The following is a 19,461-nucleotide window of genomic DNA, read 5'->3' as shown; positions in this document are numbered from 1 at the left end:
AAAGCAAGGTAAAGGTATTGGAAAGGTGTTTCTAGTAATTTAAAATGGACCGGATTTCATGGGTTCGCTTGTCTACTCTCTTTTTAAGTTGTAGTGGACACTAACAATTCATCAATGGCATAATATTGGTGAAAATTCAATATGTGTTTTATAAGCATTCATATGAGTATTACGTCCTAACATAGAGATGATGCAACACATCTCTCTTATACTGCTCAAGAAAGGGAAAACTCCAAGCAATCTTGAATTAAGAATCAACATAGTATGGCCTGCTTTTATCTTTTACACTATGTAATTCTGGAACTTCGGTTTGTGTACGGCTGTGTGCATCTCAGTTATGCAGAAGTCGAATGTGATACTTAAAACTTTTAAGTAATAAATCGCCCATTAGCAAAAAGAAAGCAATATGACATAATGTTTGAATATCAAATATGCTACCTTGAACAAACAAGATGATCACAATGTCGGATGGGGCTATGGGAGACGCTGCAGTCGGTGAGAGGTGACGGAGCTGGAGGCTGGTGGCGGCGTCGGAGACGAGGGAGAACACATGCACGGCTCAACTCCAGCGTGGTGTGCGGCTATTTGTACGGAGTTGGTTTACTATAACACTATAGTTGCTTTTCCATAGCTTCAAAGTTGCTTCTCGATTTTTTTATCGAAAAATATGCCAATGGGATCTACTTTGGAAGATCTCGTCGCTAGAGGCCTAACGGTGGAAACAGATCGCCATTTCAAAAAATGGTTTTAAAATTATGACCTCTTTTCTTAAAAAAATGCATGATATTAAATGCACGTGTAGCCTTCATGTGCTGAACTTTCTATTTTTTAGAGATGGGTGCTTGAATGAGAGTGGATTTTGTACACCCAACCATGGGTGTAGGTGTTTCCATCAACGTTCATTGTACTTTGAGATTCGGATAAAAAGAGGAGAGAGAAAGAAATCTTTCCATCTACCATGATGGGCACGAGTCTCGAGAAATAAATGGTGACGGAAACCCTCACACATATGCGTGAGTGTATAAAAGCTCCTCTTTTTATCCGAATCTCAAAGCACAATGAACGTTAACGGAAACATCTACATCAATGCTTGGGTGTACAAAATCCACTCTTGGTGCTTGAATGGACTAATAGCACCCGAGTGCACGCTAGCAGTGTCCATAATTTAGTTTGTTGAGCTCGGAGTTGAAACAAATTAGGATGCGGAGGTTCACGTCACTTTCTGATCTTTCACGCGCAAACGCTTGACTTGACTTATGCCCACGCTGCTAGTACCCTTTTGTCTCTGCCGGGAGATTTTATCAAGGAGACGACTGGGTTTTATAATATCTCATCATCATCAGATGTATGACCATAGTATGGCCTTAATTTCCATCATCTTTTTTTTCTGTAATACATATTGAATTTCAAGAACCCTAGGAAAAGAAAGATCCATGTCGTTAATCTGTACAAAAAAGGCAGTTTTTCCCCTTTATTGACACTTGGATTTTGTTACAAGACCCAAGAAAAAAAAAACCTTGTGGAAATGCATGCTAGAAAAGGTGAAGTTGCCACCCCCAACATTACATCACAATCGAAGCGACAACATCACCTAGTAATCCTTAAGCAGAAGTTGAACTAAATTACAACAAAGTGTACGAATTAAACCAAAGAATTCCTTGTTGCACGCCTCTTGTGCGCTGCTCGCGGCCGGATGCGCTTGACGTTGCGCAACATGCTCGGCGATGCAGCGAAGGGCCGCTCAAGTTACTGACCTGACCTGAACACACATACACGTTCTTCGTGTAGACACATACCACGTAGTACTAGTAGATTGGTTAATGTACAGCTGAAACTGAAAGGGCCTTTCATTCGTCGAACATCTTGAAACCGAAGTTGCCCTGGTTTGCGAGGTCGTCGATGATCTGGAAGTCGATGTCCGGGGTGCCCTGGAACCAGAGGGGCGTCGCCGGAAGCGGCGGCGGGACGGCCGGCGCTGCGTCTGAAGAAAAAATGGATGGAACATGAGACTTCAGAATTCAGAATATTTCAGAAGCATATAAGAAATGGGGGCGAGTGATCTGGTCGGATGCTTACTCTGCAGGAGTGGGAGGTCGTTGCTGCTGTGGCTGGCATGGAGGAGTATGTCGGCCTCCTGGAGGCTGGCACGCTGCTCGAACGCCTCCAGCAGCAGCTGGTGCACGTACGCCTTCTGCGCCCTGTTGAGGTGCTGCGGCACGCACTCGACGCCGGCGAGCTCGATCTTGACGAGCTGGCAGATGGAGTTCACGTACACGGTGGCGCCGCCGACGCCGCCGGTCTGCCCTGCGGTGTACGCGTACACCCTGTCGCCGGCCTCGCATTGCCTGGCGTGTTTCGTCGTGGCCTCCCACATCCTGTCAGTCATGCCGTCGCCCATTATCTGTTCATGCAAAAACAGAGCAAAATCAGAACCGAACAAAACCTTCCATGATTTGCAAATATGATCATTAAGAAGCCATGGCAAGTTTAATTACCATGCGCAGCACGTCGGGCTTCACTACTAGCATCTGCAGGAACTCCTGCACGGTCCGGACGCCGCTCTGCGTCAGCTTCTTGTGGAACGCTCCCTCCTTGCCGATCTTCTCGAGCCGCCACACGTCGTCGCCGAGCGCCGGAGGGTAGTGCTTCCGGTACACTGCATGCAGCATAAATCACAACTTATTAGTATGATCGTCCAGTCACACTTCCACAGCGGAAACAGAGACTTTGGAGTTCGTCGGCGGGGACGTACGTTCGCCGCGGTGGTCGCGGACGTTGAAGGCCTCGGTCATGGCCTCGGCGACCCTGGGCCCGTCGTACCCGCTGCCCGGCACGACGCGCGCGCCGATGCGGAACTTGCGGCAGCGCAGCCAGGAGGAGTTGTCCGTGAACTGGAGCTCGCCGACCGTGGCGCGCCCGTCGCGCATGGTGAGCGCGACCTCGCCCGTGAGCAGCGGGCGCTTCCCGGCGCGCTCCTTGACGACGCCGCGCGCGAACTCGGCGGCGGACCCGCACTCCTCGCGCCCGTCGTGCGGGAAGTCCCCGAAGATCGGCACGACCTCGACGCGCAGGAACTGCGGGACGTTCTGGCACGGCGAGCCGGTGTCGGCGTCGACGAGGATCACCTGGAGCGGGTTGCCGTTCGCGTCCTCGATCTTGCTGCCGGTGAAGATCGGGAGCTGCGGTGGGTTGAGGAACGCCAGCCTCCAGGTCGCCCGCGGCGAGGACGGCGGCGGCGGCGAGGTCTCCGGTGACGACCTCTCGATGTACCGCGGGCTGCGCACCAGCCCAGCCTGCAGCTCCTCCTGCACCTGCACGCGCGCCATCAAGAAACAGAGCAGTCAGAACCATGCTCGGTTCCAAGAAACAGAGCAACCATTCCGACAAACAGAGCACCAATCTGGATGATGTTCTTGATTGCTTACCACTCGGCGCAGGAGAGGCTCGAGCAGCATGAACACATTATGCACCTGCTTCATCATCACGGCCTCCTTGATCACCCTGCAACCCCAAACACACCCACGCCATGGAATCAGCAAGAAAGCCTCGACGAACAATACGACACCGGACCACGACGAGATCGAAGGAAGCTCACGTGGAGAAGGACGGCAGGCGGTGCATCCGCTTCTCGTCGCGCCGGTCTTCCTCGTTCTCAGACCCGTCGTGGAGCCGCTTCGCCGCCATGGTCGCAAGCTCGCCGCAGTACAAGTGCAAGAACTACTAGTGTTTCTGTCTCCGTCTCCGCCGCGTATCGATTTTGTCGAGAGAGAGAGGGAGGATGGAAGGGCTGTGATGATTTTGCTCGATGGGGAGGAGAGATAGCCGAGCTTATATAGGCGCCGCAATGGGAAGGTGTAGGGAAGATTCCAGGAAGGTGTGAGGAAGAAGGCTCGCCTGAGTAGCTCGGAGTGGCCGATCGAGCCCGAGCCGGAGCCCGAGTGATGTAATGTCGCGATGTGGCTCCGATGTCATGGTCAAGTCGCTCTCTACGGCATTACGCTTTCGGTGTGTGCGGCTCGCGGGTCGGCGACTGAGGCATATATTTTTGTAACCAAACAACTCTGCTCAATGTTATCCAAATGGTTATGATACCTGATGCTTAATTCAGAATAGTTGTCAGCCCTGCTCTATTATGATTTTATTGTTTTTGTTGTTGCACGTTATCCGGAGTGATATGGGGCTCGTATTTGTTGTTGCAATTTTATTTCAAGTTTTTGATTATAGGTAATCCTAACATATGAGTATGATTTTAGTAGCACCCGATGTACATGATAAATATGTGGGTCACACCTTCTATTATTAGTATAGTAGGGATTCCTGAGTAGGGTAGAGTGGATGGTGCCCTTGAGACATTAAGTGCTTCTATCATTTAAATGGATGTGCGAGATAAATGATACCATCACTTAACGTCTCAACGGTACCATCGCCATATGTGAGGCATATATTCTTTCAGTATAAGGGGACCCTATGGAAGTATAGAGACATTAAGTGACGCGTGAGACATAAATGATACGAGCACTTAATGTCTCAACGGCACCATTCTCATATGTGAGGCATACATTTTATTAGTTCTAGGGGACCCTCTAGAATTTAGCTAGGGTGGATGGTACTGTTGAAACATTAAGTGCTTATATCATGTGAGAGATAAATGATACAAGCACTTCATATGTCAACAATAATATTGTCATATGTGAGTCATGAATTCTATTAGTACTAGGGCCAGCTATAGAAGTAGCCTAGGGTGGATGGTACCATTGAGACATACATCATGTGAGGTCTTAGCGGTACCATCCTCATATGTTAGGTATATATTTTATTAGTACTAGGGTCCTCTATAGGAGTAGGCTAGGGTGGATGGTGCCGTTGAGACATTAAGCACTTAATGTCTCAACGGTACAAATTTTAAGGTTTCTATGAGAATATGTGAGGATAGATGGTACCGTTGAGACACTAAATGCTCTCATCATTTATTTCTCTCATGATGTCTCATAAAACGTTGTGTGAGATAAATGAGGGAGAGAGAGTGGAAGGGAATAATGTCTAAAGTGACATTGATATTGGAGTCTCAGTGTCATGTTATGGACACCGGCATAATTTTTAGATTTATCGTAATTATGCAATTTATCATGTTTGTTTATTTAGGGATGCAGAGGTTCAAAAGGTGACAATAAGCCACATGAGCCTCCACCAATGAGCCTGGTATGACAACAATATTGGCACTGATTTATCGCATATACATCTTTTGATTTGAAAGAAAAACTCATGAATTATGCTTTTTAGCGAAAATATATGGAACACAATACGGATTACATGTATAGTTTTGACGTAAAACATGGTATGGTAGACTTGTCAAGGAATGCTCAACGTGGCATGAAAACTTTTGAGCTTGTGAGTGATGATGGGAAGCTGCAGTGATCAACTAAACTAACACGGAGTTTGTGCATGTCAAAAAAAAAAACACGGAGTTTGTGCATGTCAAAAAAAACACGGAGTTTGTGAATTCGACTGACAAAGACGGAGTAACCAACACAACTGACACACGGCATAAAACTGAAGTCCACTCCAACTACAACTACTATACCGGACCTGAATCTCATTATATTAATCTGACTAACAGCTCTCCTATTATCATACTACAATATTTTTTCAGCAACTTGTCTTACTAATTTTGTGCTATCTGAATATTCGACAATATCTCCATTGTTTGGTAGTAAATCGAGTACCAAACATGGGTTTATTCTTTTCTTAGAAACCAAAGCAGGCTTTGATGTCAGATGCTGCGACTTTCAGTGTAAATCAAAACTTGAGCTTGCGAATGCTGAGTTAAGCATACTAAGTTCATGTAGGGCCTCTGCTCCTCGTGTATTTTATTTTGTGCAAGTGACGCAGGGAAGACGCGTTTAACCTCCATTGAGTGTGATTATGGTCCAGATCCCCCATCCAAATGTCAATTTACTAACGCAAGTAGCCGAAAACTGCTTCAAATAATTGCTTTAGAAATGTCCGGCCAGGTCTCTCTCTCTCACTTGGCCGAAAAAAGTTCAGTACAAGCTGCAGCTCGAAGCCATATGACTAGACCTGGAAGAGCCATGACTACATTTATACATGATGTCACATAACTGAACCTGCCAAGATAAACTAATTTCGAGCGCAGGAGTGGTTTAATTTAATCTCGTTCAAATGCAAATTCCTCTGCATCGTCAGTATCGAGGGCAACTTGGCAGGGCCACGCGGTTACTTCACACGCAGATCCAATCAGATCGTGGTGCGAGAGACGCGTTACACGTCGGAAGCAAGACCTTGACTTGGAACAATGCTATGCTAAAAATGCTCCAAGTCTTAAGGTACTGTCATGGCTAGCTACGTGTGGCCCTTATTGTGGCCATCGATCAAGCTATGGATTCCTCTTTGATGCTTTCGGTGTGGTTGGTTCTGGCGAATCAAGCGAGATAGTATCAGCTACGGAATCAGAGTGTTAACACATGGGAAACTGGTGGAGATCGATCGATCTTCGCATCGCGTGCTTTCGGCATGAGCAGAAGATCCCAATTGCATGCTTCGGTCGATCACAAAGCGCGTAGCAAGACAAAGACTTGTATAATTATCTCCATCTCCGGTCAAGATCTGAAAAATAATGCGCACATCAATCAAGAGTGACAAATTCTTAAACAGTATTTGTATGGAGTAGCATGTATTTTGGGCGCAAACTCTGACGGCAGGTATCTCCGATTTGAATCTGATAATGACAATGTCGTTATCGCCGTTGGTAGGAGCAGTATTAGTAGTTGGGACCTTGGGATTGGATGGTCGATCGTGCTCAATCGCCTTGTCACTCTGTCGCCGTCTCGGACAGAATCTCCATGTCAGTCCTACGACGCGTCGTAGACTTCATGGGCATCCATCCTTTTCTTTTCTTTGTTTCCTTCAAACTCGTCCATCGATTCGCTGCTGGGCACATCTTGAACTCCTCTCTTCCTTTTACCCTTTTAGAGCATATCTAGCAGAGCCCGTAAAAACGCGAACTAAAAAAGTGAAGTTCAGTTCACCGAACTCGCGTATTCGGGTCGTAACAGTTTTGGTTTACGGGCTCGGTTCTGCGCCAGCGGCTTCCGAACCGTAAAAACAGGGTTTATGAATTTTTTTTGCATATGATCGAACAATACGTCACAAAAAATGCAAACAATTCATGCATAGTTCATAATGCAGACATCAAATGACACAATCGAAGCAAACAGTTCATAGTTCCCCATCTCCTCTCACCGCCGGCATCAAACCGAGGTTGGCCCGCCGTCAGCACCATCGCCACCACCTCCTGGAGTCACATCGGCACCACCAGTTGCCTCTTGACGAGCTAGTCTTCGTCTTGCCGTGATCTCCGCCGAGGCCTCCTTCCACCACTCCAGTTGTTGCTCATTCATGTCCTTCGTGTTCATCATCATGATCTCCCTCTCTTCGGCCAGAAGTTGCTTCATTGCTTTGGTTTTCTTCACATTGATCCCCATCTCCTTCAACTTGGCCTTGTTCCTTGCTTCCTCTCGGCTGGCTTCAAGTTTTGCAAGGCTCACCTCCTTATTCGTCTCGATGATGACAAGCTTGGTCTCCAAAGTCTTGGACGCTATCACCTCCTTCGACTTCATCATTTGATCAAACTTGTCCCTCAACAATGCAGCCTCCCCCCACGAGCCTGAGCCTTTCCTTCGCCTTCTTGTTCCCCTCCGGCTTGTCAGCGTTCCGGTCCTCCTTCTCGTCCTCGGTGTCGTCGAGCGCAACCATTGCAACTTTCTTCGGTGCTACTTCTTCATCCCTCAATTTTCACTTGGGGAGGTGCTAAAGCACATCAAAGCAATGACACATGGTGAAGCTCTTGCCCTTGCTTCCGGCCATGTCTCTGTACCTCGCATCGGCAATGCGGTCCTACATTTGCAAAAGCAACCAAGAAATCGTCAATACGTCACCAAAGCACTCACTACAATTATACAAATCAAATATGCACTTACATATTCGTCGACAGTTGCGTCGCTAGGAGGATTGGACACCACTTGGTCCATTGCTGTTGCCCACCTGCTGCATGCCGGTTTGATCGCGTCCCAACGACCTTGGAGGGATCGGTACATGCGATCGACAGGATGCGTTGCCAGTACCGCTTCCCTGTTTGATCGGTGCCGGAGACGGCATCCATCCCCACGGAGGCCCAAGCTCGGCACAAGGTGGCGTCTTCAATCTCCGTGTAGTTGTTGGCCCGCCGCCTCTTCTTCCTATTTCCATCGGCCGAGACCTCCACCACACCCTCGTCCCCTTCATCTTCCACTTCGTCCCCTTCGTCCCCTTCTTCCCATTCTTCCACTTCGTCCCCACCGTCGTTCTCATCTCCGCCCATCCCAGTGCCGAACGGAGGGAGTGGGTTAATGTTCACCTCCTCCAACATCTCCATGTACGAGTTGTTCTCGTTCCTAATCGGACCAGGCCTCAGCATCTACTCGCAATCAAAAAAACGGAGGAAGAGTTCATGTGTACCTTGTTGACCCCTCGTCGAGCACGTCCTGGGCGACGTTCGCGGTGGCTTCCGGTGGCGGCGGCGGCGGCGTTGGCGGGGAGGGCAACGGAGGCGCGGCACCATGGCTCGTCGACGCCTTCACTTTCGTCTTTTTCGGAGCCGAATTCTTCGGTCTCGCACGGGTTGCCTTCGGCTTTGTTGCCGCCGCCGAGACATCACCGGTGGCCGCCGCGGCACCGGGTTGCGGGATCACATGCGTTCCCGCGCGCCGCCGCTTCACCCCGCTCGTCGACAAGACCGTCGTTGCTACGTCCGCGGGGGTCGCAGGGGTGGCAGGGGTCGCCAGGGTGGTTGGTGGAGCGGCGGAAGCTCCGGCGACCATGGGAGATGGTGGCGGCGCCTGCGAGGTAGCAACGGCAGTCGGCGGGGTCGATTCGAGACTCATCGGGGAGAAATCGGAGGGTGGCGGCGCATAGGAAGGTGAGGCGCACAGATCGGCAGCGGCGGCGGCGGTTGGGAGGAGCTGAAAGTTCCCTCGCGCGCAAAGTAGGGATTGTGTTCGAGCTGCGTTCGGTTCGCTCCGTCGGCCCCTACAAATACAGGCCGACGGAGCGAACCGAACGCAGCCCAAAAAAATATTTTCAGTTTTGGGCCTTTTTCGGTCACTGATCGGCGCCATTTTTCGGCCCGAACCCGTAAACTGGCGGTTATTTTTCGGTTTTGGGCCTTTTACGGGCTCCGCTAGAGATGCTCTTAGCAAACAAAATAAGGTTATCTCGGCTTCTTGCTAGATCATGATGCACATCGGTCTGAACTAATAGCCCAAGTGCCCAACCACGGATACATATGATTTCAACACCTATTTTCTTACTACGCTAGATTCATATCAAACTATATAAGTGGTGTTTTGGCACCCGGGAGCATATGCTCCCGGTTTTAAAATTTTATTTTAAATACATTTTCAAAATGTTGAAAAGTTCGGACATAAAATTTAATAGGTACATCTCGAAGTTCTACACGTTTACAAATTGGTCTCACGGAAAACTGACATTTTACTGTCGCGTGTAAAAAAAGACAAATTTTGGTGCAAAAAAAATGACAATGTACGTGACGTTTTTTGTCTTTTTCACACAAGTCATCAAAAATGTTGTTTTTTTGCAAAACTTGATGTACATCCGTAGAATGTCGAAACGTAAGTGCGGAAATTTTTGTTCAAATTTTTTTGACATTTCAAAATGTTTTTCCGGAGGCAGGAGCATATACTCCCATGTGCCGAATTGAATTTCTGATATATGCGTCAGAAACCTAATTGGAGTTGGCATATATCTCTGTATAAAAATGAGAAGAGAACTGCAAAACTTCATCCTGTATAAGAGTGCGCCGGTTTGGCTCCGGGCTACATGGAGCCATTCATTTCCAAAATTAGAAAAAATATAAATTTTAATAAACATTTTTTTCCAAAAAAATATATATATATGTGTTCCACATAAAGGCAGATTTCGTGAAAGAATACACTTAGTTGTGAGCTATACAAATTAAATTATGGCTCCAAAAGAACCAAAAGCAAACTCTATTTAGATTTAAATATTGTCTTCCTTTGTGGAACACAGATGAAAATATATAATGATGAAAATTTGAACGCACATAATAAAAATCATATGTATATATCTACAAATATAATTTATATATTCATGGTTTAATTTTTTTCTAGTTTGATTTAGCCCGAGCTTCATTTCAGGTTGTATTATCCATCAAAGATCTACTAGGAGTCGAAATGTTTCTCGGAATAAAATTGACAAGATAACTGAAAAGACCATCTTCTAGAATCTAGCGATTTTGTCTCGGACGACCGAGAAACAACTGCTTCTAAATGGATGCTAAAAACAATCAGATTTGAACGCTGAGACTCGTGTGAATGCCAAGTAATGAGAGGATAATTATCCAAGTTTATGAATGTCCAGTGAATAAGTAATCCTTCTCCTTTGACTTCGTATGTTTTAGATGAAAATAAGCAAAAGTGAATAGTATTAAAATCTTTCTGTATTGTAAAATTTAATCTTTGAAGAAAAGAAGGGTATGAAGCTTCTTACTAGATTTTAATGAAGTTCTGAAATGATGCAACGTCACAAGATAAAATAAAATTAAAATAAAAAATCACAGTCACATTCAACTTCATAGATATGGTTGGTTAATCTGAAACTTCGACCTTGGAGAAAGATATATACTCCCTCCGTCCCATGAAGCATGTCTTATATTTTTTGTTTAACTTTGGATACATCTAAATTTAGTCAAATTTGAGACTTGTTTCATTAGACGGAGGGAGTGGTATGTTTCAATACTCTCTCACATCACAGGTGCAGGCTTCTCTTCGATTGTGGACAAATGAAACCCGAGGTACATGGACATGGAGCCCTTTTAGAGAAAAGACATCTCAAGACATTTTGTAAATTACTAAAAACAAATCTAGATGCAGTTATGTTAGTGTGAGAACCCCAATGTGAAAATAATTTGCATTCTGGGTTGTGCAAGATTGATAAAATTGTGGATATGGAGTAGTGAACAAGGCAATTTTATAACTTCCATCAAATTTTGTAATTATTTTGTGAAGCAAGGTATTCTGCGTTGAGATTTTTTATGTTAGTAGAATACATCATTCACTACATCCAGATTTTTTTACATATTTTTGACACTTTTTTTCGATAAAAGGAATATATTAATATCAGAAGATACCAATTATACCCAGCCTCTGCAATAACGCAACACCCTAATGGCACTACGGATGCACACAGCTAAAAAAGAGAAAAGAAAACAAAGAAATAAACCTTGTAGCCTCAAATGGAATTTCCAGCTTTTTTACATATTTTTTACACTTATAAATGTTGTTTTTCAATTTTGAATAAAACGGCTTCCGCCTTGTAGCCTCAAATGGAATTTTCAGCTTCTCAGAGACCTCATATACTGGGTCCATGTAGACCGTGTCTACAATATGTTGGTTAATGTTGTGAACTTCACATACCTTGGATCTGGTACAGCATATTGAGTTGCAGACACCGAACGCTAGAAGCTCAAGCTATTGCAGAAATATACACAATATAATCAGACATTTACAAATCATTCCCAAATTATGTAACCATGCTAAAAACTTCATATCAAAACAGTGCACCAAGAATCTTCAAGGGGCATCTCACAATAAAATAACTGCACAGGAAACTACATATTATTCTAGAGTTTTCCATTCAATTTATCGTATCACACATCAAATTAAACAAGCACAAAGAATGGTGGAGATGCGAAATCATGTCAAGCTAGCATTAGCAATGAGAAGGACCACAGAGTTGTTAACACCGAATCATTGACCTTGTAGTTCTTGGTCTCGACCTAGTGCACATTGAGTGACCTTTCCCGATTACCAAGAGCCATTGCTTTTGTATATGGTATACATGACCAGTTGAATATTGCTAAGGGGTGACCAACATATCACTTTGACTATTGACATTGGGTTTTGAATACCGATGTGCAGATATAGATTTATAATTAATAATCATTTTGTAAGCTTTCTACTTTTGTTGTGGAATGTTGGGGAGTACTTAGAGCATCTCTAGTCGCGTCTCCCAAATTGTCCCCTAAACGGCGCCGGATTGAGCGTTTGTGGGACGTGTGTCGTTCGTGCCACGTTTGGGGGACGTCGCTCCCCAGCCGCATCTCCCAAACGCCGCCCCCAAACATTAAAATACTTTTTCTTATGTTTTTGCATTTTTATTCAATAAAAAAAAAGAAATATTCCACAAACTAATATATAATTGGGAACGTGGTTTACACGAAGACATAATTTAGAACATGGTTTTTCACAAACTAATACATAGTTTGAACCATGGTTGACACAAATATAAAATATTGCAAAATAACTAAACCTAACTAGGCCGTGCATCGAAGGTTTCGTGTGTTCGCTGCCAAGAAAGAACACTCGAGGGTACACCCAGTCACCCAAACTGGAAAATCCAGCTGGTGAGGGTGTCCCTGTTTGTTCTTCCGAGGAAGAACAACCAGAAACCTTCGTACATATATTCGCTGCGAAGAAACAACACTCATCAGTCGTCGTCCTCGTCGCTGTTGTCGCCGTGGTAGTTCCGGCGGCAACACGTCTCGTCGAACACCTTGACGCTCATGTCCTTGTCGCCAAAGTAGGAGAACACGAGCACGAAGCCGGCTTCGAGGCGGTGGTAGTGCGCGAACTTCTCTCAGCCGATGTGGAGGTACATCTTGCCGCGCGCGTCGTAGATCACGTCGACGATACACCGGTAGCAGCCGCAGTCATCCTCCCGCAGATGCAGCGAGCGCGGACGCTCGTCGCCGGCAACGAAGTCGGCGAAGGTGTCCGGCAGCCTCTGGATGCCGTGTGGGTCGCCCTTGAGGACGACGATGAACTCGAACAGCACGGGCCCCTCCTCGTCCTACATGTCCGATGATAAGGACGACGACGGCGTCGCAGGCGACGGCGAGCGTGCAGCTCTTCCGCGGCCGCGGCCACGACCACGACCACGGCCGCGAGCTCGGCCTCTGCCTCTACCAGCCATGTCGTCGACTCTTGAGATGATGGCGGCTAGGGTTGGGGAGAGAGGCGCTAGGGTTTGTGTGTGAGAGGGACGATGAGAGACGGCCCTTTTTATAGGCCGGAGGGAGGCGGGGAGCGGTGGCGCTCATTAACGCCGGCACGCAGAGCTAGGCGCGACGAGACGCTTCGCTGCACCTCTGCGGGAACTGCACCGTCGCTGCGCGCCAATAACTTCCATCGCGAGGTAGGCGACGGTTAGGTTAAAATTCAATGTGCCGCTGACGCGTCGGTCCCGCCACTCCCCGCCTCGCTTTTCGGTGTGTCCGGCGTCCCCGGAGCGTCCCCTGTGTAGCGAGGACGGGCTCGGGACGCCGGACACCGTATCAGGACGCGCCGGACAAAAATCGGGTTTGGAAGACGGGGCTGGAAACATTTTTTTATTCGGCGCGCCTCAAATTCCTTTAGTGGTTTGGAGGACGCTACTGGAGATGCTCTCAGTTGCGATACGGCTAGCTAACGTTGTGAATAAAGCTCAGGAGTATAGGAAACAGCCCGAAATTACCCTACTGGACTTGTCGGGAATAGTTGTACTTTGTGAAAACTTTTTGGAAGATCTGTTCTGAACATTTCGGCGAAGCTTCTCAGTCAGAAGACAGACAGTACTCACGGCAGATGCCGACACATACTACGCAGTACATCGATCGGTAAGGGCATCTCCAACGGGGTGTGTGCGTCCGAGGTTTGCCTCCGCGCGGACCGGAAATGCGTCTGCACCCTGCTCTAGCGGGGCGACGCATCGTGTCCGGGGCATCCGCAGCGACGCAAACGCGGCGCAAATATGCGGCACGTTTGCGTCTCCGCGGACGCTACGCGGTCGCGCCGAGCGTCCGCTCGCTTTCCCACGGGCCCGCCTGGCAGCGACTCTGGCTCGATTGGCCTTGAATTAAAGCACAGCAAGCGCGCCGATGTCAACCGCCGGAGTGGCAACCGCGCCGATCAACCCGCCAACCGCCGGAATGGAGCGCCGAACCTCCACGGAAGAGCAACCGCAGGGCTCTTCGTTATACGCGCCGCCATTAATCCCCGCAGATTATAACCCTTGCGCCTACTATAATTCACGTTGAACCGCATGCTTCTTCTTCTTCCTCTTCTTCTCCAACACCGGCTAGCCAGGCGCCATGAGCGACTACACCTTGCCGTCGGACTCGGAGAGCGAGGGCAAGCCGCCGGGATGGCGGCATTGGTGGGAAACCCCTGCGACGCCAAGCGACCCTGGCTGCACGCCCAACGACCCTGCCTCCACGCCGAGTGAGGAGGAGGAGGACGGAGGCGCCGTTGCCGGCGACAGCCAGGAGGAGGAGGAGGAGGACGGAGGCGCCGTTGCCAGCGATAGCCAGGAGGAGGAGGACGGAGGCGCCGTTGGCAGCGACGGCGAGGAGGAGGAGGAGGAGGAGGAGGAGGAGGAGGAGGAGGCGGAGGAGGAGGAGGAGGAGGACTCCGACGCCAGGTTCACCCGGCTGGAGGCGCAGGAGGCGGCGGACGAGAAGGCGGCGGCAAGGAAGGAGGCCAGGGCCCGGGCAAGGGCGCAGGCGCGGGCGGCGCGTCGTCGTCCGTTCACCGACGACGAAGACGCCACTTCGTCCGACTCGAACTCCTCCACGGACGCGTCGTCCGGCAGTTCCTCTTTCCGATGAGGAGGTGACAAGCAAGAGGCACAGGAGTGAGGACGACGAAGCAGGGCCTTCTAACAAGAAGGCCAAGAATTAGCTTGTAGTTTCTTTGTTTTTAAATTTATTCTCTAGTTTGTATGTTAAATATGTTTAAACTTGTTCGAATCGATTCGAGTAATCAGTACTAGTTGTTTTCGCGCTAGTTGTTTTCGCGTTTGAACTTGTTTTCGAGTAATCATTCAACTAATCATACAAATTGGGGAGTCCTTCAACAAAAAGGAAAAGAATGAGCAAGGAAACAACACACTGGGATATCCAAAATGTGTCGGACCGCTGTGGATGGCCCCCGATGCAAATGGACAATTCGCGCCTCGCGGTTATTTTCGTGTCCACCTGGCGACGCAAACGGACGCCCGTGGACAATTTGAACGTCCGAAATACGTGGCCTCGTTGGAGATACCCTAACATCAAAATCAGCATTGTCGCCATGCATAAAATTCCAACATGCTCCACCTCAGTACCACGCAAGTACAGACACCACCCGGCTGCACGCCAATGCCGTGAGCCCACTTGTTTGTTTGTCGTGCATGAGAACAAAATTAGTGCAAGTCACATTGGCAACCAAACCATTTTGTTTGCCTTATGAGTACCTGTGAGTGACTGTAATTAAGTATGAGTAATTAGTCAGCACCATTTTGTTTTGCATTAAGAGGTGAGTTTTTTCAACATGTACTTAGTACTAGCAGTGTGCTAGCATTTGTCAGGTAGGTTCTTTCCGACTTGCACAGAAGGATCCACGGCGGCCATAAAGTACGAACATACACCTGTACCCTCGAGACCTTGTATTCACAACGAGAGATAAGATACAAAACTAGGGTGGTTTGGACTTGCGTGACCTAAAGTACGTGGCATTGCATCTTTAGTCACGATCAGGTGTAGGATCGACAGCGATGCATCGATGTAACCAACCGTCATCACCGGCCAATCAAAGATTCAAAGCACGTTGCCCCAGCCTTGTACCCGTGCTGTACAAGGAACCTATGCCTCCTAGCTAATGTCGGGTGTTGTCTACTCTCTGCATTCTAAAGTAAATGAAGTATTTTATTGCTAATTAATTTTATAAGAGTTTGACCAAATGTCTAAAATATGTCAATCTTTATAAGATCAAATCTTTATATAACGAAAATATATTGTATGATGACACTAATAAAGCTAAATAGATTTCTGTTGATGTTGACATATTTTTCTAAAAAACTTGGTTAAACTTTAAATAGTCTATCATAGGAAAAACCATGAAGATCGATTATTTAGAAACGGATGGAGTACTTGTTGTAATGTCAAGTACTTATTTAAACCAATAGTGGTATGTTGCAACCCCACAATTTTCTATCGCATCAGAATATCTGAATGTTCCACGAGTTTCATAATCTATGTTTGGATACATGAGGAAATGTTAGAACGATGTGGCAAACACATGAAAAAAAAATTGCATGCAGGGATTATATGTAGAAGGGATCGGATGGCTCAGGATCACGACTTTAAGTTCGATCGAACGACTCTAGGAGGGGATGAAAAATTCTCCTTTTCAATCGACAAACACCTAGTGTGCCGGAAGATTTTATTGAGAGAAACCACAATGCATATTATAGCGACGAATCTTTGAAAAGAGTGTTCATAGTTGAAAATCAAGATATAAATTGTGATAACATTGAAGGAAGAAACCTGCTACCCATATATGGGTACTCCTACATCTGATATTAGTTAGTTCGGCATTAATTTATATACTACACGGATCTCTAAGCTATAGACAAGTCGTGAGGAGGAATTTTCTTCAGACTGTTCATTAAAACTTATCACTTTTGCCTAGGCTATATTTTTTTTTATTTTGGTTATGAAAAATGGCACGTGCATCCTCTAAATGAAAAAAAAAAGTACATTCTTGGAGGTCTAAAATTATGTATTTTGGGGCCATCAAGTTATAGGGTTTATGAGTACCTAGGTTTCACTAAGTATTTTAGACGACCACCTTGCCTGCACATATCCACGGAACTTAATTAGCTCCTAGTTTTGGTACTTTAAGTATTATTTATCTGGAGTTTCCCAAAAATTCTGTTTTTTCTTATGTGGATATATTTTTTCGATAAAGAGAATATAAACACACGCCAAAAAGAGAAATAAACTAAGAAATAAATGTCCTCCTACAGTATTCCAGCCCTAGGAATAACAATATAATCACCACCAAGATAACACCTAAATTGCAGGTTCTTCAAAAGCGACGCCTCCAAGAAGGGAATAGTGCACAAGCGCCATCGTCGCCCGATCAAAGGTCTTAGGTTTTCAGCCTGAAGATAGTCCTCACTCTCAAAACAATGCCTTCAACAAAGTCATTGCCACACACAACCAATTAATGTCAGACCTTGGATTTTCACGATGAAAGGTAAGACTTTGACCATCACATGTGCTGTCGCCCCCACTTTCATACTGCTGATGTGAAGGCCGGAACACCGAGCAAACCCCTCAACAGCGCAAAAAATTGAACGTCCATTGCTAGTCCTCTAATCTAGCCTTCATGGTATTCTCCGCCTCTGACTTTACCATGGACTAAAATGTCACCAGATGACAACATAGAGAAGAGCTTCACGCCACTCCCTCCAGAACCAAACGGTCGGAATAAAAGCACGGGTGTGCGTACAATCGAATACCACCCGATCCAGGAAATAGGTGAACTGTTATTCGCCGGCGGAGCCTTGCGAAACTCAACACTCCGGCCACATGAAGAAGGACATGCCTCAGGAAGGTCTTCATCTTCGCATAAGAGAAACCATAGGACCGCCCCATTAATTAAAAAGTCGTCCCAGTAGCCCCCACACCACCAGCCGACAGCGGGTAAGACGATGAAATGTCGGGTTGCCGAACAGGAAACTGGCGAAGCCACTCGCGGCCGCCAGGCACAAACCGGAGCACAACGAGCGACCAAGGCCGTGTCCCAACAAGACGGGAGAGGCCAGAACCCGCTGGACCTAGATCGTGCCCAGATCTAGCCCGCGCCACCGCCGATCTGGGCACAGTGCGCCGGCGGTGGCCATGAAGGCACCTGCGTGAGTCATACGTCCAACGCCCCTCCACCGCTCCGTCGCAGCACCACCTAGCCCGCCCGACGCCATCCCCCACCGCCTGGGGAACTGCAGGATGTGCCCGATCTGGTCCTTGATCTCCGATCGTGTCGTTATGTGGATATATGCTGATATGATCTGCATAACTGGGAAAAAAATACCACTACTTCTAGTCCTGAAAAACTAAAGCAGTCATATGAGTACATCTACACACTGTATAAATGACACAAGTTTCATCGAAGTTTACTTTATATTAACGGTGATATGCAAAAGGAAAGAAACAAATGTGACGATAAAATGAGAACCAACCTCGGGTTGGGTGGTTAGGAGGGTGGTTGTACCCCCAGCCCACCAGAGTTCAAACACCAGGTTTGACATCTGTGTGTCTCATAAAGGCGGAATATTCATTCAGTGGGAGGCGACGTTCCCGTCGACAGCGAGGCGCCTGTGGTGACTTCGTCAATTTCAAAATCCAATCTGCCGGCTCAGTCTTTCGGAGGTGCTCATAGGGGTAGGGTGTGCGTGTGTGCGTTCATAGGGGTGAGTGTATGCGCGTGTATGTGAGCGTCTGCGTTGTACTGTGTTTCTCAAAAAAAAAAAAAAAAAAAAAATGTGACGATAAAATACAAGACTTTTCCCCCTTTTTGTCATTTTTGCGTAGCTCCAAATACATCCTGTTTTTTTTTTTTTTTTTGCAGATGGACCCAAAACGACGCGCTCGACACGACAGAGCCGTCCTAGTATCATCAGATGGACAAGAGTTAAACTAGTACGGATCTCGCCGTATCCAGGCGGATATCTAGTTACATTGTTCCACAAAACGCGTACGTACGGAACGTACCACCGACCGATCCAATATCAGAGTCGTGTCGTTATTCAGCGTGCGATACTAGGACCAAGAATAGAAACGAGAGGCCATATATATAATCTGCATCAGTCATTGTCATATATCCTTGTAAGAACAGACCACCAAGAGGACTAGATGATCACAAGGCTAACGAATCTCCTCCACTCGAGGTTAGGCAGCAGCAGCTTTGTTTTACCTCTTGATCACCGCTTGCTTGTAGATAGACTTGAGCTCGAGTTCGATCAAAGGCTGTTGAGGTTGAATGGTTAGGAGGTTGGCATGCCACCTCTGTGACTTATATAAGTAAAGTTGTATTTTTTTTTCAAAACAAGCTTCTCGTCAATAGCGAAAAGCCTGTGATGAATTTGTCAATCTTGAGACCCGGCTAGTCTTTCAAAGACGTGAAGGTAGACACGGAGGGTGCTATGTGTATATTATTGGGGCCACCGCCCCCACCTTTTGACCAATCTTTGCAAAAATAAGTTTTAGAAATGGTCTTAGATGCAATTTTTTAAAGCCTTTTGTGCATCCAAACTTGCAGATTTTAATTTTCGCCCCAGTAGTTCTTGTTTGGCTCCGCCACTGGAGGTAGGTTACGTGTTCGTCTATTCATAGGAAGAAGTGTATGATTGTGTATTCAAGGGTCTGTCTTTGATCCGTGTTTCTCAAAAAGTTTCCACCAGCCACCGTACAAAATATTGTAGGTTAGGTCAGCAAAAGTAACGACACGACTGATATGGTAACACGAAAGCATGAGGCCGGCCGGTCAACTCGAGAGATCTGCT

The 19,461-nt window shown here is 46.9% G+C and overlaps 1 protein-coding gene across 1 annotated transcript; it reads right to left on the bottom strand.

The window, feature by feature from the left end:
* Positions 1-1,439: 1,439 nt before the first annotated feature.
* Positions 1,440-3,821, bottom strand: LOC127341075 (protein SAR DEFICIENT 1). Its single transcript, XM_051366850.2, has 6 exons — positions 3,596-3,821; positions 3,426-3,501; positions 2,753-3,311; positions 2,496-2,656; positions 2,077-2,401; positions 1,440-1,981 (listed from the first exon to the last, which is right to left on the bottom strand). Exons 1-6 carry the CDS (start codon positions 3,682-3,684, stop codon positions 1,848-1,850), a joined length of 1,344 nt encoding a protein of 447 aa, XP_051222810.1. The 5' UTR covers positions 3,685-3,821; the 3' UTR covers positions 1,440-1,847.
* Positions 3,822-19,461: the final 15,640 nt, after the last annotated feature.

This window comes from Lolium perenne, chromosome 3, assembly GCF_019359855.2.
Source record: "Lolium perenne isolate Kyuss_39 chromosome 3, Kyuss_2.0, whole genome shotgun sequence".
Lineage (NCBI taxonomy): Eukaryota > Viridiplantae > Streptophyta > Magnoliopsida > Poales > Poaceae > Lolium > Lolium perenne.
The sequence above is the reverse complement of the archived record's forward strand: the minus strand, read 5'-3'. Positions and strand labels throughout refer to the sequence as shown.

What these genes read in the sequence shown, in the direction of transcription:
- LOC127341075 (XM_051366850.2), bottom strand. Translation starts at nt 3,684, where the DNA reads ATGGCGGCGAAGCGGCTCCACGACGGGTCTGAGAACGAGGAAGACCGG. An exon ending in AGCCTCTCCTGCGCCGAGTG is followed by an intron (nt 3,312 to 3,425) that starts GTAAGCAATCAA and finishes GCGCGCGTGCAG; the next exon opens with GTGCAGGAGGAGCTGCAGGC. An exon ending in CCGCGACCACCGCGGCGAAC is followed by an intron (nt 2,657 to 2,752) that starts GTACGTCCCCGC and finishes TGCTGCATGCAG; the next exon opens with TGTACCGGAAGCACTACCCT.